Source organism: Thalassophryne amazonica, chromosome 2 (assembly GCF_902500255.1).
Source record: "Thalassophryne amazonica chromosome 2, fThaAma1.1, whole genome shotgun sequence".
Classification (NCBI taxonomy): Eukaryota; Metazoa; Chordata; class Actinopteri; order Batrachoidiformes; family Batrachoididae; genus Thalassophryne; species Thalassophryne amazonica.
The window spans coordinates 21,518,184-21,537,315 of record NC_047104.1 but is presented as its reverse complement, the minus strand read 5'-3'; the positions used below and the strand labels follow the sequence as shown (position 1 = coordinate 21,537,315).

The following is a 19,132-nucleotide window of genomic DNA, read 5'->3' as shown; positions in this document are numbered from 1 at the left end:
GCAGTCTACATGGAGTAACGAGCTGCGTTTAACATCTCACGACCACCTCCTGATCGGGAATCGTATGGTCAGATAAAAATCAAACCTGTTTGATATTTTGGTGGCCGTCGTGACTCATGAGGGTTCCGCGCTGTTGAAGCAGCACTACAAGCGTCTACGCGCTGATTACCTCGCCACACTGTGCATGTGCAAACACCAGAGGAGAGCAACCAGTGATCTTAAAGTCTTGTGTTTTTTAATAACCTAATATCATATTAAAGTTCATGCCTATCAGCGCGCACTGTGAGTGGAATCAGGTGGTGGGAGACTGAAACGTATATGCGTGCGGACAAACACACAGCAGACAACAACAGGATTTACGACAGATGAGCACAGCTGTAAGACTCAGTATGAAATATAGTTTATTTATACAACAGTGTAAGTAGCAATACCTGTTATGAATGTTTATGTTTTCTTTTTTTTACCGTCCTCTCGTGAATCATGTTGCTGGTCTGCTGTGTGCACGCGCGCATATGCGTTCAGTCTCCCCACCTGATTTCACTCACTGTGCACGCTGATAGGCATGAAATAAATTTTTTTTAAAAAGAAAAAAAAAAAAAGCTTCTGTTATGTTTTGCTTCCCGAACGTGTTGTTTTTGAACGTACAATGTGAGCAGTAAGATCGCATCAGAGCATCGGGCCCGAACAGTGTGAGGACCATGAATCGTGCACTTGGAACTTTTAATCCCTGCGGTTTTGTCACACAGTTGAGCTGGAGCCAAGTACAACGACTGAAAATATTGTACAGTGTCTGCCCATCTCAACTAACTTTACTTTCTATTATAAGCCACCCAATTTTCACAATCAGTCAGCACATAAATGCCACAGCAGAACTCTTATTATCTCTGTGCGCTGGCGGTTTGTGGGCCGGTTGGATATGAAACTCTCGGGCTGAAAAATGTTCACAGCACACCCCTGGAACAGGTGTCTTTTATATTAACTATAACTAGTATTTAGTTGTATAACCACAGTTTTTCATGTTTTCTTCACATCTGCGAGGCATTAATTTTGTTGGTTTGGAAACAAGATATTGCTTGTTTACTAGTGTGCTTGGGGTCATTGTCTTGTTGAAACACCCATTTCAAGGGCATGTCCTCTTCAGCATAAGGCAACATGACATCTTCAAGTATTTTGACATATCCAAACTGATCCATGATACCTGGTATGCGATATATAGGCCCAACACCATAGTAGGAGAAACATGCCCATATCATGATGCTTGCACCACCATGCTTCACTGTCTTCACTGTGAACTGTGGCTTGAATTCAGAGTTTGGGGGGTCGTCTCACAAACTGCCTGCCACCCTTGGACCCAAAAAGAACAATTTTACTCTCATCAGTCCACAAAATATTCCTCCAATTCTCTTTAGGCCAGTTGATGTGTTCTTTGGCAAATTGTAACCTTTCTGCACATCTTTTATTTAACAGAGGGACTTTGTGGGGGATTCTTGCCAATAAATTAGCTTCACACAGGCGTCTTCTAACTGTTTACAGCACTTACAGGTAACTCCAGACTGTCTTTGATCATCCTGGAGTTGATCAATGGGTGAGCCTTTGTCATTCTGGTTATTCCTCTATCCATTTTGATGGTTGTTTTCCATTTTCTTCCATGTGTCTCTGTTTTTTTTTTTTTTTTTTGTCCATTTTAAAGCATTGGAGATCATTGTAGATGAACAGCCTATAATTTTTTTACCTGGGTATACGTTTTCCCCTCTTCAATCACCTTTTTTAATCAAACTACGCTGCTCTTCTGAACAATGTCTTGAACGTTCCATTTTCCTCAAGCTTTCAAAGAGAAAAGCATGATCAACAGGTGCTGGCTTCATCCTTAAATAGGGGACACCTGATTCACACCTGTTTGTTCCACAAAACTGACGAACTCACTGACTGAATGCCACATTACTATTATTGTGAACACCCCCTTTTTCTACTTTTTTTATTAATAGCCCAATTTCATAGCCTTAAGAGTGTGCATATCATGAATGCTTGGTCTTGTTGGATTTGTGAGAATCTACTGAATCTACTGGTACCTTTGTTTCCCATGTAACAATAAGAAATATACTCAAACCTGGATTAATCTTTTTAGTCACATAGCACTACTATTATTCTGAACACTACTATATATATATATATATATATATATGTATACATAGCAGCAGTGTATATATCCAGTCTACAGATGAACAGTGATGGAACACATAATTTACATGACAAAACTGTGTAGAGAAGATCTTGCACAGATGGGCAAACAAAAACGGTGGTCTAGCTAAAGCATAAAGAGTACACAGTTTGAGGACTTATAACATGTGACGTGCAAACACAACAGTCAAGTCGCATCAGTTTAACCCAACTTTCAGAAAAGCTGGTGGCAATGGGCCCTGTGAAGGTGAAAAAGCTAGACATTACCCACTAACTTCTTTATCTAAGAATTGCAAAGGGGGGTACGACCAATATTCCAGGTGCCACGGGGAAACCAAAGAATTACCGAAGTATGTCAAAGTATGTACAGTACCTATGTACATGTGATTCCTTAATTTTTTTATTTTTTAATAAACTTGCAATAATAATAAAAAGTAAATTTCTTTCATGTTGTCATTGTGGGGTGTTATGAGTAGAATTTTGAGGGGAAAAAGAATTTCATGTTACGGCCTGGCTCAAAAGCCGCAACAAAAACTGAGGCACACACGGAAGCACAGCATGAGACTAATAATATGTAATAATACAGTGAGGAAAATAAGTATTTAAACACCCTGCGATTTTGCAAGTTCTCCCACTCAGATAAGACAAAAATAGAACTTTTTGGTCTTAATTCCACTCGCCGTGTTTGGAGGAAGAAGAATGCTGAGTACCATCCCAAAAACCACCATCCCTTCTGTGAAGCATGGGGGTGGAAGCATCATGCTTTGGGGGTGTTTTTCTGCACGTGGGACAGGACGACTGCACTGTATTAAGGAGAGGATGACCGGGGCCATGTATTGCGAGATTTGGGGAACAACCTCCTTCCCTCAGTTAGAGCATTGAAGATGGGTCGTGGATGGGTCTTCCAACATGACAATGACCCGAAGCACACAGCCAGGATAACGAAGGAGTGGCTCCATAAGAAGCATATCAAGGTTCTGGAGTGGCCTAGCCAAGTCTCCAGACCTAAACCCAATAGAAAATCTTTGGAGGGAGCTCAAACTCCATGTTTCTCAGTGACAACCCAGTAACCTGGCTGATCTAGAGAACATATGTGTGGAGGAATGGGCCAAATCCCTGCTGCAGTGTGTGTAAACCTGGTGAAAAACTACAGGAAACGTTGACCTCTGTAATTGCAAACAAAGGCTACTGTACCAAATATTAATATTGATTTCACAGGAGTTCAAATGCTTATTTGCAGTAACATACAAATAGTACATACAATTATTAAAAAATCATACATTGTGATTGCCAGATGATTTTTTTTTTTTTTTTTTAGATTATGTCTCTCACAGTGGACATGCACCTAAGATTAAAATTTCTAAGTGGGAGAACTTGCAAAATCGCAGGGTGTTCAAATACTTATTTTCCATCACTGTAAATTACAGAACAATTAACAAAACGAATATACGGGAAATGCTGTAGTCTTTTATTGTTCTAGTTCTCTTTTAGGTCTGTCACTCTATTTCCTAGTTTGCCCTTTTATGTTATTCACATTTCCTTTTGTTGGTCTATGGGCATGTTATCTTTTCACCATTGGTTCTTTCTGTCACCAACTCCTCTTGCTTTGCACCTCCTTGTTTTTCACTCACTCACCCTCTTGACTGTCCTCTCTCTTCTTTGCTTCACCAGACCACACCTCCTTGCAGAACCTTCACTAACACCTGTGTCTTGTTTCACTGATTACATCACCTGTTATTTATTCACTTCCCTCATTCGTCTTTGTCCTTGTACTTAGTCTCGCTGTGTTTCTGACCCCTGCGCGCCTGTACCACGTGTCTGCCTCTTGATTGTTTGTACTTCCACCTCTCTGCCTGCCATACTGTGTATCATATCCCTGCAAAGCCTTAATATAAAGCCTTTTATTATTCTAACGTCTGTGTTCTAGAGTCCTGCATTTGTGTCCGACCACATTACACCTGCAGTCCTTGACAGTATCTGCCTCAATCCCGCACAGCACTCACAATATCAATCTGGCTTTGCACTTCTTTCTGCAGCATCTGGATTCCCCGGGAACCTATGCTAGGATCCTGTTTGTGGACTTCAGTTCTGCCTTCAATACCATCCTCCCAGATCTTCTCCAAGATAAGCTTTCCCAGATGAACGTGCCTGATTCTACCTGCAGGTGGACTGCTAACTTCCTGAAGGATAGGAAGCAGCACATGAGGCTCGGGAAGAATGTCTCGGACTCCCGGACCACCAGTATCGGTACTCCTCAGGGCTGTGTCCTCTCTCCTCTGCCTTTCTCCCTGTACACCAACTGCTGCACCCTGATCACCAGTCTGTCAAGCTTATCAAGTTTGCAGATGACACCACCCTCATCGGACTCATCTCTGATGGGAATGAGTCCGCCTATAGGCTGGAGGTCCAACGACTGGTGTCCTGGTGCAGCTATAACAACTTGGTGCTGAACACCGAGAAGACAATCGAGATTATTGTGGACTTTAGGAAGAACACAGCCCCTCTCCCCTTCATTACCCTGGCAGACACCCCCATCACCATAGTGGACACCTTCTGTTTCCTGGGAATCACTCTAACCCAGGAACTCAGGTGGGAGTCCACCATTACTTCTGTTGTCAAGAAGGCCCAGCAGAGGATGTACTTCCTTCCAGCAAGGATCATGGTGCAGTTTTACACTGCCATCATCGAGTCCATCCTCACCACCTCCATCACCGTATGGTACGCTGGAGCCACCACCAGGGGACATACAGAGACTACAGCTGAGAAGGTGATTGGCTGCAACCTTCCATCTCTTCAGGACCTATACATCTCCAGGACATTGGGGCGTTCAGGTCGGATCAGAGCCGATCCTTCTCACCCTGGATATAGCCTTTTTGACCTCCTCCCCTCAGGCAGGAGGCTACGGTCCCTTCGGACAAGAACCTCCCACCATAAGAACAGTTTTTTCCCCTCTGCTTTTAGCCTCCTCAACAAGTACCTTTAGAACTCTACATTGTTGCTATCACCACCAACGACCCTGTGTTATGTACTCAACAAAAATATAAACGCAACACTTTTGGTTTTGCTCCCATTTTGTATGAGATGAACTCAAAGATCTAAAACTTTTTCCACATACACAATATCACCATTTCCCTCAAATATTGTTCACAAACCAGTCTAAATCTGTGATAGTGAGCACTTCTCCTTTGCTGAGATAATGCATCCCACCTCACAGGTGTGCCATACCAAGATGCTGATTAGACACCATGATTAGTGCACAGGTGTGCCTTAGACTGCCCACAATAAAAGGCCATTCTGAAAGGTGCAGTTTTATCACACAGCACAATGCCACAGATGTCGCAAGATTTGAGGGAGCGTGCAATTGGCATGCTGACAGCAGGAATGTCAACCAGAGCTGTTGCTCGTGTATTGAATGTTCATGTCTCTACCATAAGCCGTCTCCAAAGTTGTTTCAGAGAATTTGGCAGTACATCCAACCAGCCTCACAACCGCAGACCACGTGTAACCACACCAGTCCAGGACCTCCACATCCAGCATGTTCACCTCCAAGATCGTCTGAGACCAGCCACTCGGACAGCTGCTGGAACAATCGGTTTGCATAACCAAAGAATTTCTGCACAAACTGTCAGAAACCGTCTCAGGGAAGCTCATCTGCATGCTCGTCGTCCTCATCGGGGTCTCGACCTGACTCCAGTTCGTCGTCGTAACCAACTTGAGTGGGCAAATGCTCACATTCGCTGGCGTTTGGCACGTTGGAGAGGTGTTCTCTTCACGGATGATGCGAAGGAGATGTGTTGCACTGCATGAGGCAAATGGTGGTCACACCAGATACTGACTGGTATCCCCCCCCCCAATAAAACAAAACTACACCTTTCAGAGTGGCCTTTTATTGTGGGCAGTCTAAGGCACACCTGTGTACTAATCATGGTGTCTAATCAGCATCTTGGTATGGCACACCTGTGAGGTGGGATGGATTATCTCAGCAAAGGAGAAGTGCTCACTATCACAGATTTCGACTGGTTTGTGAACAATATTTGAGGGAAATGGTGATATTGTGTATGTGGAAAAAGTTTTAGATCTTTGAGTTCATCTCATACAAAATGGGAGCAAAACCAAAAGTGTTGCGTTTATATTTTTGTTGAGTATACTTTGTTTACACGGATCACATATGGGTGTATGTGTGTGTATGTATATATATATTATACAAATAATGGATGGTAAGGAGTCAAACATAGAGAAATATTGGATTCAGAAAAGTTACACTGGACTTGTATAACTTTTCTTCATCCAATATTTCTCTATGTTGGACGACTTGCCATCCATCAATTGTTATGTTCTCCACCCCCCTCCCAAATTAAGCAAACAACAAAGAGTCAAGTAAATTAGATCAATTTATTTTGTGTGAACAGCATATGATTGATTCTGATGTGATGAATGCTTCTAAAACGTCAGTAGCGTGCTTGCCTACCTTCTTAGTGTTTTTTGGCATCCTTGGAGTTCAATATTTCCACCTGTTCCTCCTCTGTGAACTCAGCAAACCTCGCTGGCAGCCGATTTTCTGCTGTTGTTGACATGTTTGTTGCCATTTTTTCAACCAGCGTCTGTCAGCTAGTTCCTGACCTTCGTATGCCACGCTCTGACTGGCTAGCTGTTGGCAGTAAGCTCTAACGCTATTGGTCAGTGGGAACTGATCCAATATAGCTTTTGGTCCCTAGCCTTTTTGGATCCTTTTGGATCCAACATAACTTTATGGTGCCAAGCATGCCAAATACAGGTAAATGATGGACAGAAAGGCTAATCTGTGATTGGCTATTGCAATCTGAGTGGAGAACACACACACACACATATATATATATATATATATATACACACACTCACCAAAAATATAAATTTAACACTTTTGGTTTTGCTCCCATTTTGTATGAGATGAACTCAAAGATCTAAACTTTTTCCACATACACAATATCACCATTTCCCTCAAATATTGTTCACAAACCAGTCTAAATCTGTGATAGTGAGCATTCTCCTTTGCCAAGATAATGCATCCACCTCACAGGTGTGCCATATCAAGATGCTGATTAGACACCATGATTAGTGCACAGGTGTGCCTTAGACTGTCCACAATAAAAGGCCACTCTGAAAGGTGCAGTTTTATCACACAGCACAATGCCACAGATGTCGCAAGATTTGAGGGAGCGTGCAATTGGCATGCTGACAGCAGGAATGTCAACCAGAGCTGTTGCTCGTGTATTGAATGTTCATTTCTCTACCGTAAGCCGTCTCCAAAGGCGTTTCAGAGAATTTGGCAGTACATCCAACCAGCCTCACAACCGCAGGACCACGTGTAACCACACCAGCCAGGGACCCAGAGACCAGCCACTCGGACAGCTGCTGAAACAATCGGTTTGCATAACCAAAGAATTTCTGCACAAACTGTCAGAAACCGTCTCAGGGAAGCACATCTGCATGCTCGTCGTCCTTATCGGGGTCTCGACCTGACTCCAGTTCGTCGTCGTAACAGACTTGAGTGGGCAAATGCTCACATTGCAGAGATGTTCTGTTCACAGATGAATCCCGGTTTTCACTGCTCAGGGCACATGGCAGACAGCGTGTGTGGCGTCGTGTGGGTGAGCGGTTTTCTGATGTCAATGTGTGGATCGAGTGGCCCATGGTGGCGGTGGGGTTATGGTATGGGCAGGCATCTGTTATGGACGAAGAACACAGGTGCATTTTATTGATGGCATTTTGAATGCACAGAGATACCATGACGAGATCCTGAGACCCATTGTTGTGCCATACATCCAAGAACATCACCTCATGTTGCAGCAGGATAATGCACAGCCCCATGTTGCAAGGATCTGTACACAATTCTTGGAAGCTGAAAATGTCCCAGTTGTTGCATGGCCGGCATACTCACCAGACATGTCACCCATTGAGCATGTTTGGGATGCTCTGGACCGGCGTATACGACAGCGTGTACCAGTTCCTGCCAATATCCAGCAACTTCGCACAGCCATTGAAGAGGAGTGGACCAACATTCCACAGGCCACAATTGACAACCTGATCAACTCTATGCGAAGGAGATGTGTTGCACTGAATGAGGCAAATGGTGGTCACACCAGATACTGACTGGTATCCCCCCCAATAAAACAAAACTGCACCTTTCAGAGTGGCCTTTTATTGTGGGCAGTCTAAGGCACACCTGTGCACTAATCATGGTGTCTGATCAGCATCTTGATATGGCACACCTGTGAGGTGGGATGGATTACCTCAGCAAAGGAGAAGTGCTCACTATCACAGATTTAGACTGGTTTGTGAACAATATTTGAGGGAAATGGTGATATTGTGTATGTGCAAAAAGTTTTAGATCTTTGAGTTCATCTCATACAAAATGGGAGCAAAACCAAAAGTGTTGCGTTTATATTTTTGTTGAGTGTATATATATATACGAGGTCTATTAGAAAAAGTATCCGACCTTATTATTTTTTTTCAAAAACCATATGGATTTGAATCACGTGTGATTACATCAGACATGCTTGAACCCTCGTGGGCCATGCGAGAGTTTTTTCACGCCTGTCGGTTACGTCATTCGCCTGTGGGCAGTCTTTGAGTGAGGAGTGGTCCACCCGCCTCGTCGATTTTTTTCATTGTTTAGGAATGGCTCAGAGACTGTTGCTTTGTTTGATAAAATTTTTTTCAAAACTGTAAGGCACAACTGAGTGGACACCATTCAATAAATCCAGCTGGTTTTCGGTAAAAATTTTAACGGCTGATGAGAGATTTTGGTCTGGTAGTGGCGCTTTAAGGACGGTCCACGGCGCCTGACGGCGATCTGCGCTTCGAGGCGGCAGCGTCTCGCCGTTTCAAGTTGAAAACTTCCACATTTTCAGGCTCTGTTGACGCAGTAAGTCATCAGAGAACAGAGAACTTTCAGAAGAAGTCGGCATGAGGAGTTTATTCGGACATTCCATTGTTAACGGTCATTTTGTAATGAAAGAACGTGCGGGCAGAGTCGCATGTCGGGCTGGACCTGACCGCGGGGGGTCGCGGCAGGAAAAACACCTCCATTGGAAATCTTAACGGGCAAGTTGGAACATGCCCAAGCTGGTTAAACAATTTCTCAGTTACTCACTTGTTGAAAGCCATTAAAAAGCCGCCTGAATTCTACAAATGGTTTTCAACACGGAGGTGTTTTTCCTGTCGCGGCGCACACAGATTTGCCGAGTCGTCACGGAACGATCTGCGAATTTGCGCGTACGTCTTTCATTAAAAAAATGTCCTTAAACAGTGGAATGTCCGCATAAATTCCTCATGCCGGCCTCTTCTGAATCTTCTCTGTTCTCTCACAATGTCCTGGGTGAATTAAGCCTTAAATTAGGATGTTTTCAGCTCAAAACAGGCCGACGACATCGCCTGAAGCGCTGCAGGACGTCCCGCTCCGTGGGAAGTCCTTACACCGACAGAAACACCCCCATAATCTCTCATCAGCCGTTAAACTTTTCACAGAAAACCAAGCGTAATTTCTCGAATAGTGTCCACTCGGATATTCCCTCACAGGGTCCAGAAAAAATTTTGATAAAGCAACGCGCTCCGTCTCGAGCAGCGTGTGAAACAAAGGAATTCAGCCGAGAGGGCGGGACCACATCTCACTCAAGGCCTGCCCACAGGGAAATGACGTCACCGACACGCGTTAAAAAACTCACGCATGTGCACGAGGGTTCAAGCATGATTGGTGTAATCGCATGTCATTCAAATCCATATAGTTAAAAAAAAAATAAAAGGGTCGGTTTATTATCTAAGAGACCTCGTATATATATACGAGGTCTGTGAGAAAAGTAACATATGCGTGCACATGCGTGAGTTTTTTCACGCCTGTCGGTTGCGTCATTCACCTGTGGGCAGGCTTTGAGTGAGCACTGGTCCACCCTCTCGTCGTTTTTTCATTGCAAGGAAATGGTGGAATGATTTGACCTTTGTTCCATCAGAATTTTTTCAGAAACTGTTAAAGACAGGAAACTGGAAACCATTCGGAAAATTCCATACAGCTTCTGTGAAAATTTTAGGGGCTTCACAGAGATTAAGAAGTGTTACTACCGCTTTAAGGACGGCCCACAATGGCGCACGGCGCGCCGCGCTCCGAGCCGCAATCGACAGGCAGAAACCACCATTTCATTTCTAAATGGATGGCTGTGTGGATCCCGGACCGTCGTGTGCAATTTCTCTGGTTATCACAAGAGCCGGACATCAGCCATTTTCCGTCAGATTCACTTTTACAAGAGATTTGTCATGGAAAGCTGCACGGAGGCTTCGCGCGTCATGACGGAGCCGCTGATGGAGCGAGACAAAGACACCTCCGTTTTGGAGTGTCAGAGGACAAGTTGGGACATGCCCAGCTCTCCCACAATTTCTCTTATACTCATTCGACTGGTAAGCCACTCAAGAAGCCGAGATAGGCATGTCCCAACTTGTCCTCTAACACTCCGAAACGGAGGTGTTCCTTTGTCTCGCTCCATCAGCGGCTCCGTCATGACGCACGAAGCCTCTGCGGAAGAAAGGGTGTGGTTTTTGTGTATGTAGCTTTAGAAAAGTGTATGTAGCTTTACTGTTGTGCTAGCGTTTTGAGAAAATGGGGGAGAGTTTTTGTGAAATGTGTTTTAGCAATTTAAAAAACTGTAACATGATCCTTGCAAGCATCTTCCCTGGCACAGAGAGAAGTGTGATAGACCTATAGTTATTACAGTCCATAGATACCGTTTCCTTTTCCAGATTGGGACAAGTCCTTTCTTCCAGTACCTGTCTCCCAGATTGAAACAAAAATTGTTTGCAATGCCAGGAGAACAGCATCTCCATCCACCTCGGGGAGCTGAGCTCCAGTGCCATAAATCCTTGAAGCTTTTCCTACCTTCAGTTGTTACATGGCCTTTGTAGTTCACAACTGACTGAAGAATCAACTCCAACAACCCTGGCACAAGAATTGTCTAACATCCCAGCAAGAAAATCAGCCTTATACAATTGCTCAAAGTAGGTGACCCAAAATGACAGTACAGCGGAGGCATCTGTCGGGACTGAACAATCCTCTACTACAACTGCAGTGGGACGAGGTGCAGGTCTGGAGGAACAAAGTCGTTTGATTCTTATGTAAGCAAGTCGAGGGTTACTAGACCACAGATGGTGTGGTCACCTGATCACAGATTCCCCTCAATGCTTCCTTATCCATTGACATGTTCACTTAAATCAGAGTGACAAAACTCATTGAGGAAAAGAGAGAAAACAAATCTGTACCTCTTTGGATTTCTTGTGTCTGTCCTTGATGTCTCTGTCTTGGTCTTTGCTGTCCTCTCCAGGATGGCAGGAGTAGGACACTGTCCTCCAATCACGTGGCGAGTTGGTGATTGCAGTAACCTTAGACTCATCTGCGCCAATCTCCTCATTGAGTGAATGGGATGACCTACGGATGAACATGCTCTTCTTCAGAGCCTTCACTCTGAGGCTGTTGCTGTTGCTTCCATCAGAGTAGTACCACTCCCCCAAGCTGCCACTGTCCCATTTTGGCTTTGTGACCTGTGGTGTGGCACTGGAAAACATGGGGAGAAAAGGGTGGAGTCAGTATGTGACAGGGGGAGTGGTTTTTCAGGCGTGTCACTGGATCCAGAAGCTAATGTCGTCTCACCATGTCTCCCAATTGGCATCTGGTTCCTGGATCTTCTCATCCAGTTTGTTGAGTTTGCAGAGCACCTGGGAGATTTCACTTCGGAGACGCCTGACAACGACTCAAGCTTCTTCTCTATTTCACCGATTCTCATCACCAGTTTACAAACACTAGATTTCAGCTCATCATCAGAATTTTCAAGTGAATGGAAGAGGCGGTCCAGCTTGGACTTGGCGAGTTTGACAGTATTTCGTTCAGGGGAGCTGTCAGCATCAGACTTTAGTGTTCCCTGTGAGAGAGAGCCGTTACTGTTGTAGCACGATGACTGGACTATACCCAGAGAGTCACAAACACTCATGTCATCCAGAAAACGGAAAATATCGCTTATGTCATCACTCAGCATCTCTGATTCGTCCTCTGGGCGTTTGAAAGTGTGTCTCTCTCTTTCTCCATACTTTACAGGGTATTCTTTGGCCTTCTTCTTCTTTTCTGTTTGAGTGCCAACACTGGAGGAACAGTCCCCCACCTGAAAGGAAGGACTCTTCATGGCTTTGTCCCAAAACCTTTTCCCTGCCTCTCTTTTATCCACAGGTCCATTTGCCATCAGTGACACATCCTTGGTTTTGGTGCCATTGGTTTTCTTTGCAAAGCTTGAGGGTGACGCGGCAACTTTTCCTTTTGGGCTCTGGAAATTCTGCTCATTGTCGCTCGTGATGATACAAACATTATGCTGGTTTTCTTGTGGTTTGCTGGTCGCAAGTGACCTGTCAAAGTCCAGAGGCCCCTCGTCTGTGTTGAGACTGAGACTCTTCATTGGCCACGCTGACTGCTTCCCTGCCTTATTAAAGTGCTTCCGACTGCTGACACACTCAGACACTGTGGTCGGGCCAAAGTAGGTTGATGCCTGCAAATCATCCAGGCTCTCGTGCTTGACCCGCCGTCGGTCCTGGAGAGGGGAGTTGAGAGCTGGCTCAAAGTAGGGATTAGAGTATGGCAGTTCAAAGCTGTGGTTGAAGAAAGTAGCCGGCTTGTGGAGCTCCCTCCTAGGGTTGCCCCTGATGCCTTGTTTGCACTCTTTACTGAGATCTGAAACAGGAACAGAAAAATGATACATTATTGCAGTAGACAACACTGACAATGTAGCAACTAGAGCTTGACTGGCATATCAGTTGGCCAATGATACTGGCTGATATGAGCCGTTCATAAACACATCAGTATCTGTTATTTTTGTTGAAATAAAATAAAAAATACAGTAAAAATAATAATAAAAAATGTAACCTTCATTTTACTGAATGCAGGAACACTGGTTGTTGGAAATGGCATCAAATCAAATCAATTTTATTTATATAGCGCCAAATCACAACAAACAGTCGCTCCAAGGCGCTTTATATTGTAAGGCAAAAGCCATACAATAATTACAGAAAAACCCAACGGTCAAAACGACCCCCTATGAGCAAGCACTTGGCGACAGTGGGAAGGAAAAACTCCCTTTTAACAGGAAGAAACCTCCAGCAGAACCAGGCTCAGGGAGGGGCAGTCTTCTGCTGGGACTGGTTGGGGCTGAGGGGAGAGAATCAGAAAAAGACATGCTGTGGAAGAGAGCAGAGATCAATCACCAATGATTAAAAGCAGAGTGGTGCATACAGAGCAAAAAGAGGTGAATAAAAAGAAACACTGGGTGCATCATGGGAAACCAATACATCAAATACATATCAATCAATACATAGCTCATCCAGCAGAGGGTGCTGCAATGGCAATGTTTACAATGCCATTGCATGACTCAACGAGGATTTTGATATTAGACCTTTTTTGTGATTCTGCTATGCAGCTTTGTCATTACCACTCCAGTGCCAATATTGTTGTCTTTTGCTAACATGCCCCTGTTGTGTTGTTCAGTGTTGATCAAAATGCTTTTATACAGAGTTAATGTTCCATGAGCATCTTGTGTCAATTATATTTGCACCAGATGGATGCACTGTCCTTTTTTGGCCTTTTTTGGTCTATTGACCAATAGTTTTTTACAGTATTTCATACCAGTATGATGGTATATACCTGATGTTTATGACTGTAAAAAGAGTACAAATACTTGTGTATATGTGTGTTTATATGTGTTAAATGTTTTTTTTTCTGCACTTTAGTGGTGCTTTGTCACGTGTCACTAATCTATGTTAGTATATAAACAGGTGCGTCCAGGCACAATCATTATGTCTGATGAAGGGCTAGGCCCAAAACGTCACCCTTGGTGCTATTAAAGATTTGTTGGGAGCTAACCTGGCTGTGCGGATCTTCACTTCATTTTATTTGTGCTACTCTTTTGCTTGACCCTGCACGCTAATATAGACCCGGATGTGCGTGTCATTTCACTATATAATGTTTACAATGCCGTCAAGCATGCTGGGACCCCATCATCCATAGGTCATATTAGCCACAAGAGACAAAGGAAAAGGAAATAGCCGCCGTTCATTTTCAATCAGTTGGTGTTTTACATTGACAAGAAACACGTGGTCACTATTGTAAGCACATAGGTCCTTATACACCTTGAGGCCCACTGGGCCAGTGCTTAACTCGAGCTTCCATGGCATGAAGTGGACAAAAGACTATGACATCCTCTGTACAAGACACCAGATGATCACAGGTTACTTCCACATCCAAGGTTGTTAGGGTGGCTCAAAAAACTTTTTTCACTTTTCTCCCAATTTGAAACTTGCATTTTGACCTACCACCAGTTAAAGTTAACACTTTAAGAAATTAGCGAAATTAAATGATATTTAAGGGTTGCACAAGACAAAAGAAAAAAAAATCACCCATTTCACTCAATTAGCAGTATATATTTATTTGCTGAAATGTAAATCTCTAAATTGTTTATTCCTTATTAAGGATAGACCAATAATCGGCTGGCCGGTAATCTGCATTGGCCGATAATCCCTCTGGGTACTCTGTAGGGACAGACCATAATCGATTGGGTCGATAATTGGCATTGGAGTATAATCCCTCTGGGTGCTCTGTAGGGATAGACTGATAATTGGCTGGACCGATTATCAGTCGAAGCCGATAATTGGCATGGCCAATACTCCGCCAATATTGACCAAGGCGATTATCGGTCTATCCCTATTCCTTATACTTCACAACATTAACATACAGATACATAAAGGACATATTAGCATGGAATGCAACTTGTTTGGTACATATTATATACAGTGTGAGAAGTGAAAACTTACCATTTTAACAGTAAATATTATTACACAATCTTATACTAATATGTATTTCTACAAGTCAGTTCAAACTGCTTATTCAGAGGGAGACCTTTGACAGCTGTGCTTTTGTTTAAGACAGGATAGCTTTCCTATGATGTTTAACCACTTGTAGTAAGAGCTGTTTCTGTTCTTCTGATTTGGTTATATATATATATATATATATATAATATATATAGATATATAGATATATATATATATATATATATATATATATATATATACACACACACACAGTGGTGGGCACAGTTCCAATAATCCGATAATTATCAAAGATAAAGTTTTCATTATTGGATTATCTTTTCAGATAACTTTGAAAACCATTATCGGACTAATTATCTTCCGATAAATTTTTGTCCGCTAACCTTTAGACCGTTAACGTGATAATCAAAAGTGAACAGATGTGTAGTTCTCTTCTCTGCAAACAGAGGAGAGCTGCTTCTAGAAGAAACCGCTCTATCCTCTGCAGGCAAAGAAGAACTGGTCACCAAAAAAAAAAAAAAAAACAACTCATTTTTTTTAACCCTATACTGATACACGGCCAATATTACCCAAGTCATCCAGAGGCATACATTTTTATCTTATGGTTCAAATTTTAACCAAACTTATTTTGGACAAGTTATTTAAATTAACGTCATTTCTGAAGGTTTATAAAGTAAAAATATCAGATATATGTTTTAGTTTTAAAGTAATGCGCTAATTTTTAAGGTTTTAGTGTGGGGCATGCTGTATCCAGGTGCATTATGGGTAGGGTAATCTCAGTACGGTAATCTCAGTACGGTAATCTCAGTATGTTCACGACAGGAGAAATGCATTTCAGACACTCTGATCAGGACAACAGCATTAAACTCTAGTGCCTAAAACTCACGTGCATATATTCTCTGGGTTTACAGACATTTTTATTGTGTTTGCTTTTATTAAATTCCACGCATCTTAAACGTAGCAAGTAGCAACACAGATTATCTGGAATTTTGTGTTTGCAACTTTTCAAGGTCTCTACTGCCATCTACTGGCCAGTAGTGTTCATGGCAGTATTCAAACTGAAGCTGGACTGATATTTTAAATAACTGTACTCATTGTAAGTTCAAAAACCACATGTCGGACTCATGTTTCCAGAAGCAAAACGTAAACAGAAGGTTTTTTTTAAACTTAATTTACAAAAACTCTTGATGGGAGACATCAAAGTTTAAAAAACAACAACAACAAAAAAACATTGAGAACTGCACTGATACGCTCTGATCGGGCTGCACTTTAACCACTGCACATGGACAACACCATTAACATCGCAACATAAAACTATTTTTATACTGTGCCTAAAACTCTCATGAATATATTCTCTGGGTTTATAGGCGTTGTTATTGCATTTGTTTTATGTAAACATGGGAGAATCACAGGCTGTCTCTCCGTTATTTTCAATGGGAGCTGCTGTGAGCTACAATCGCTTCCTGATCATGTCATTCTGGGGGAAAGTGAAGTTTGCTCTTTAACGTCTTGATAATTGTTCTTTACAACACTGTTTGTCCTCTTTGTTCCAGACTAATATATATAAGATGTCTGAAATTCAGCTTACGTTTATTAAATTCCACACAGATTAAACGTAGCAGACACAGATTAATTGTTATAATTGTTTTAGTAAGTTTTCAGGGTATTATGCATGCAGTTTCTTATTAACGTGATGAAAAGCATAAAAATACATTTTTGTAGTATAATATTAACTTACAATTGTCATTATGTGGATTCTCTATATGTTGTTTGACTGCAGCGACTCTTGCAAGGGATTATGGGATACGTCAATAGGGCGAATGGCAATGTTCTATTTATTTTGACACCGGTTATATCAGACGGTTATCTAATTACAACTTGGCTTTTTTTTTTTTTTTTTGAAAATGCCTTTTTTTACAAATTAAAAAAATGGCATATTTTACAAAAGCACATTTATCTGTAAACACCAGCACACGACACATTAACGTGTTGGTTTACATAGAATGAATCATCCAATCAGTGTGAGCAGAGGCACATTTTACCGAGAATACCATGTCTGTGTTTGTTAAAAAACTTCAGAATTAGTGCATTATTCAACATTAAAAGATATATGTTATATCTTAACTTTGCATATTAAGATATGGATTAACATATTGGAGGTTTCTTCCTGTTAAAAGGGAGTTTTTCCTTCCCACTGTCGCCAAGTGCTTGCTCACCGGGGGTCGTTTTGACCATTGGGGTTTTTACGTAATTATTGTATGGCCTTGCCTTACAATATAAAGCACCTTGGGGCAACTGTTTGTTGTGATATGGTGCTATATAAATAAAATTGATTGATTGAATTGATTGATAAATGACAGAATTGACATTAATGGAGTTATTCTATCAGTATTCATTTTATTTATACACCAAACCATAACTCAGCACTGCTTTATTTTCCAAGACCTCTGCCTGACGGCAGTGCTGTGATTCGATAGAGAGTAGTAGAGCTTTGCAGTTCCTCTCAGTTGCTTCTGTGCTGGAAGCCATATAGTAAACAGAAGCTTCCAGCAGGGGGCAAGATGTTCAAAGACAGAAACGCTGACTCATTGTTTGGGTCTGTTGTTGCTTTTGATGCTTCCAAAAGCGATCGTGGTGTTAAAACTCAAAATCAGCTTGTTAGTAGTTGTAAGTGTACCGGAGACAATACTGGAATTTATTGGTTATCTGTAACATCCGATACATTTTTGGGTGGTTTATTGTTTTAACTTTATCGAAGATAACTTTTCAATTATCTGATTAATCTGATATCAAAGTTAATTTTTTGGTTATCTGTGCCCACCACTGTATGTGGGTGATTCTTAGACTACGGGCACTTTTATGTCCCTTGATCATATTTATGAAAAAAAGAAAAAGGGGAAATTTCACACTTTATAGTTATCTTTACAATGAAAGTGTTTTAAGAAATTTGTCCTAGTAGTCTATGATGACTTTTTCACCTTTTTTCAGCATCATTATATGCAAATATTGCCGTTTTGTGCTTGTCCCACACCCAGACTTATGATCTTCAATGATAAAAATGAATAGTAAGCAATGTTTTTTCTAATGTTTTAAAATCTATCTGAATAAAATATCAGTAAAATAATCAAAACATAATTGGGGTATTCAATGTCATACAACTGTTGTGATTTTTTAAACGAAATGTAGTTGTCCCACACTATTGCCGTAATTTCCACCACAACAGTAATGTCCCTTTAAAAAGTTGTATGAAAGGTTGTGTGGGTAGTTTCTATGGAGATAACAGTAACATCAGAGCACATGTATATAGCGCCAAATCACAACAAACAGTTGCCCCAAGGCACTTTATATTGTAAGGCAATGGTGTGGTGGAAATTACATTTACAAGGCCAATAGTGCCCGTAGTTAAAGAATCACCCATGTATGTGTGTGTATATATACGAGGGCTGTCAATAAAGTAACGGTCCTTTTTATTTTTTTCAAAAACTATATGGATTTCATTCATATGTTTTTACGTCAGACATGCTTGAACCCTTGTGCGCATGCGTGAGTTTTTCCACGCCTGTCGGTGATGTCATTCGCCTGTGAGCACTCCTTGTGGGAGGAGTCATCCAGCCCCTCGTCGGAATTCCTTTGTCTGAGAAGTTGCTGAGAGACTGGCGCGTTGTTTGATCAAAATTTTTTCTAAACCTGTGCGACACATCGAAGTGGACACGGTTCGAAAAATTAAGCTGGTTTTCAGTGAAAATTTTAACGGCTGATGAGAGATTTTGAGGTGAGACTGTCGCTTTAAGGACTTTTCACGGTGCGAGACGTCACGCAGCGCTCTCAGGCGGCGTCATCAGCCTGTTCAAGCTGAAAACCTCCACATTTCAGGCTCTATTGATCCAGGACGTCGTGAGAGAACAGAGAAGTTCAGAAGAAGTCGGTTTCATCAGCATTTTATCCGATATTCCACTGTTGAAGGAGATTTTTTTAATGAAAGACGTGCGGACGGGTCCGCGCGTCGGGACGCAGCCACCGCGACGCTCCGCCACAGGAAAAACACCTCTGTTGAAAGCCTTAAGGACAAGTT

General features: G+C 42.2%; 1 protein-coding gene across 1 annotated transcript in view; it reads right to left on the bottom strand.

Annotated features, from left to right (window-relative positions):
• The window catches only part of minar1 (membrane integral NOTCH2 associated receptor 1), a 78,830-nt gene that overhangs the window by 36,541 nt on the left and 23,157 nt on the right, over positions 1-19,132 (bottom strand). The window contains 6 exon segments of the mRNA XM_034184231.1: positions 11,461-11,721; positions 11,723-11,770; positions 11,772-11,858; positions 11,860-11,931; positions 11,934-12,901; positions 18,092-18,104. Of these exon segments, the coding sequence (XP_034040122.1) occupies positions 11,461-11,721; positions 11,723-11,770; positions 11,772-11,858; positions 11,860-11,931; positions 11,934-12,901; positions 18,092-18,104 (1,449 nt within the window).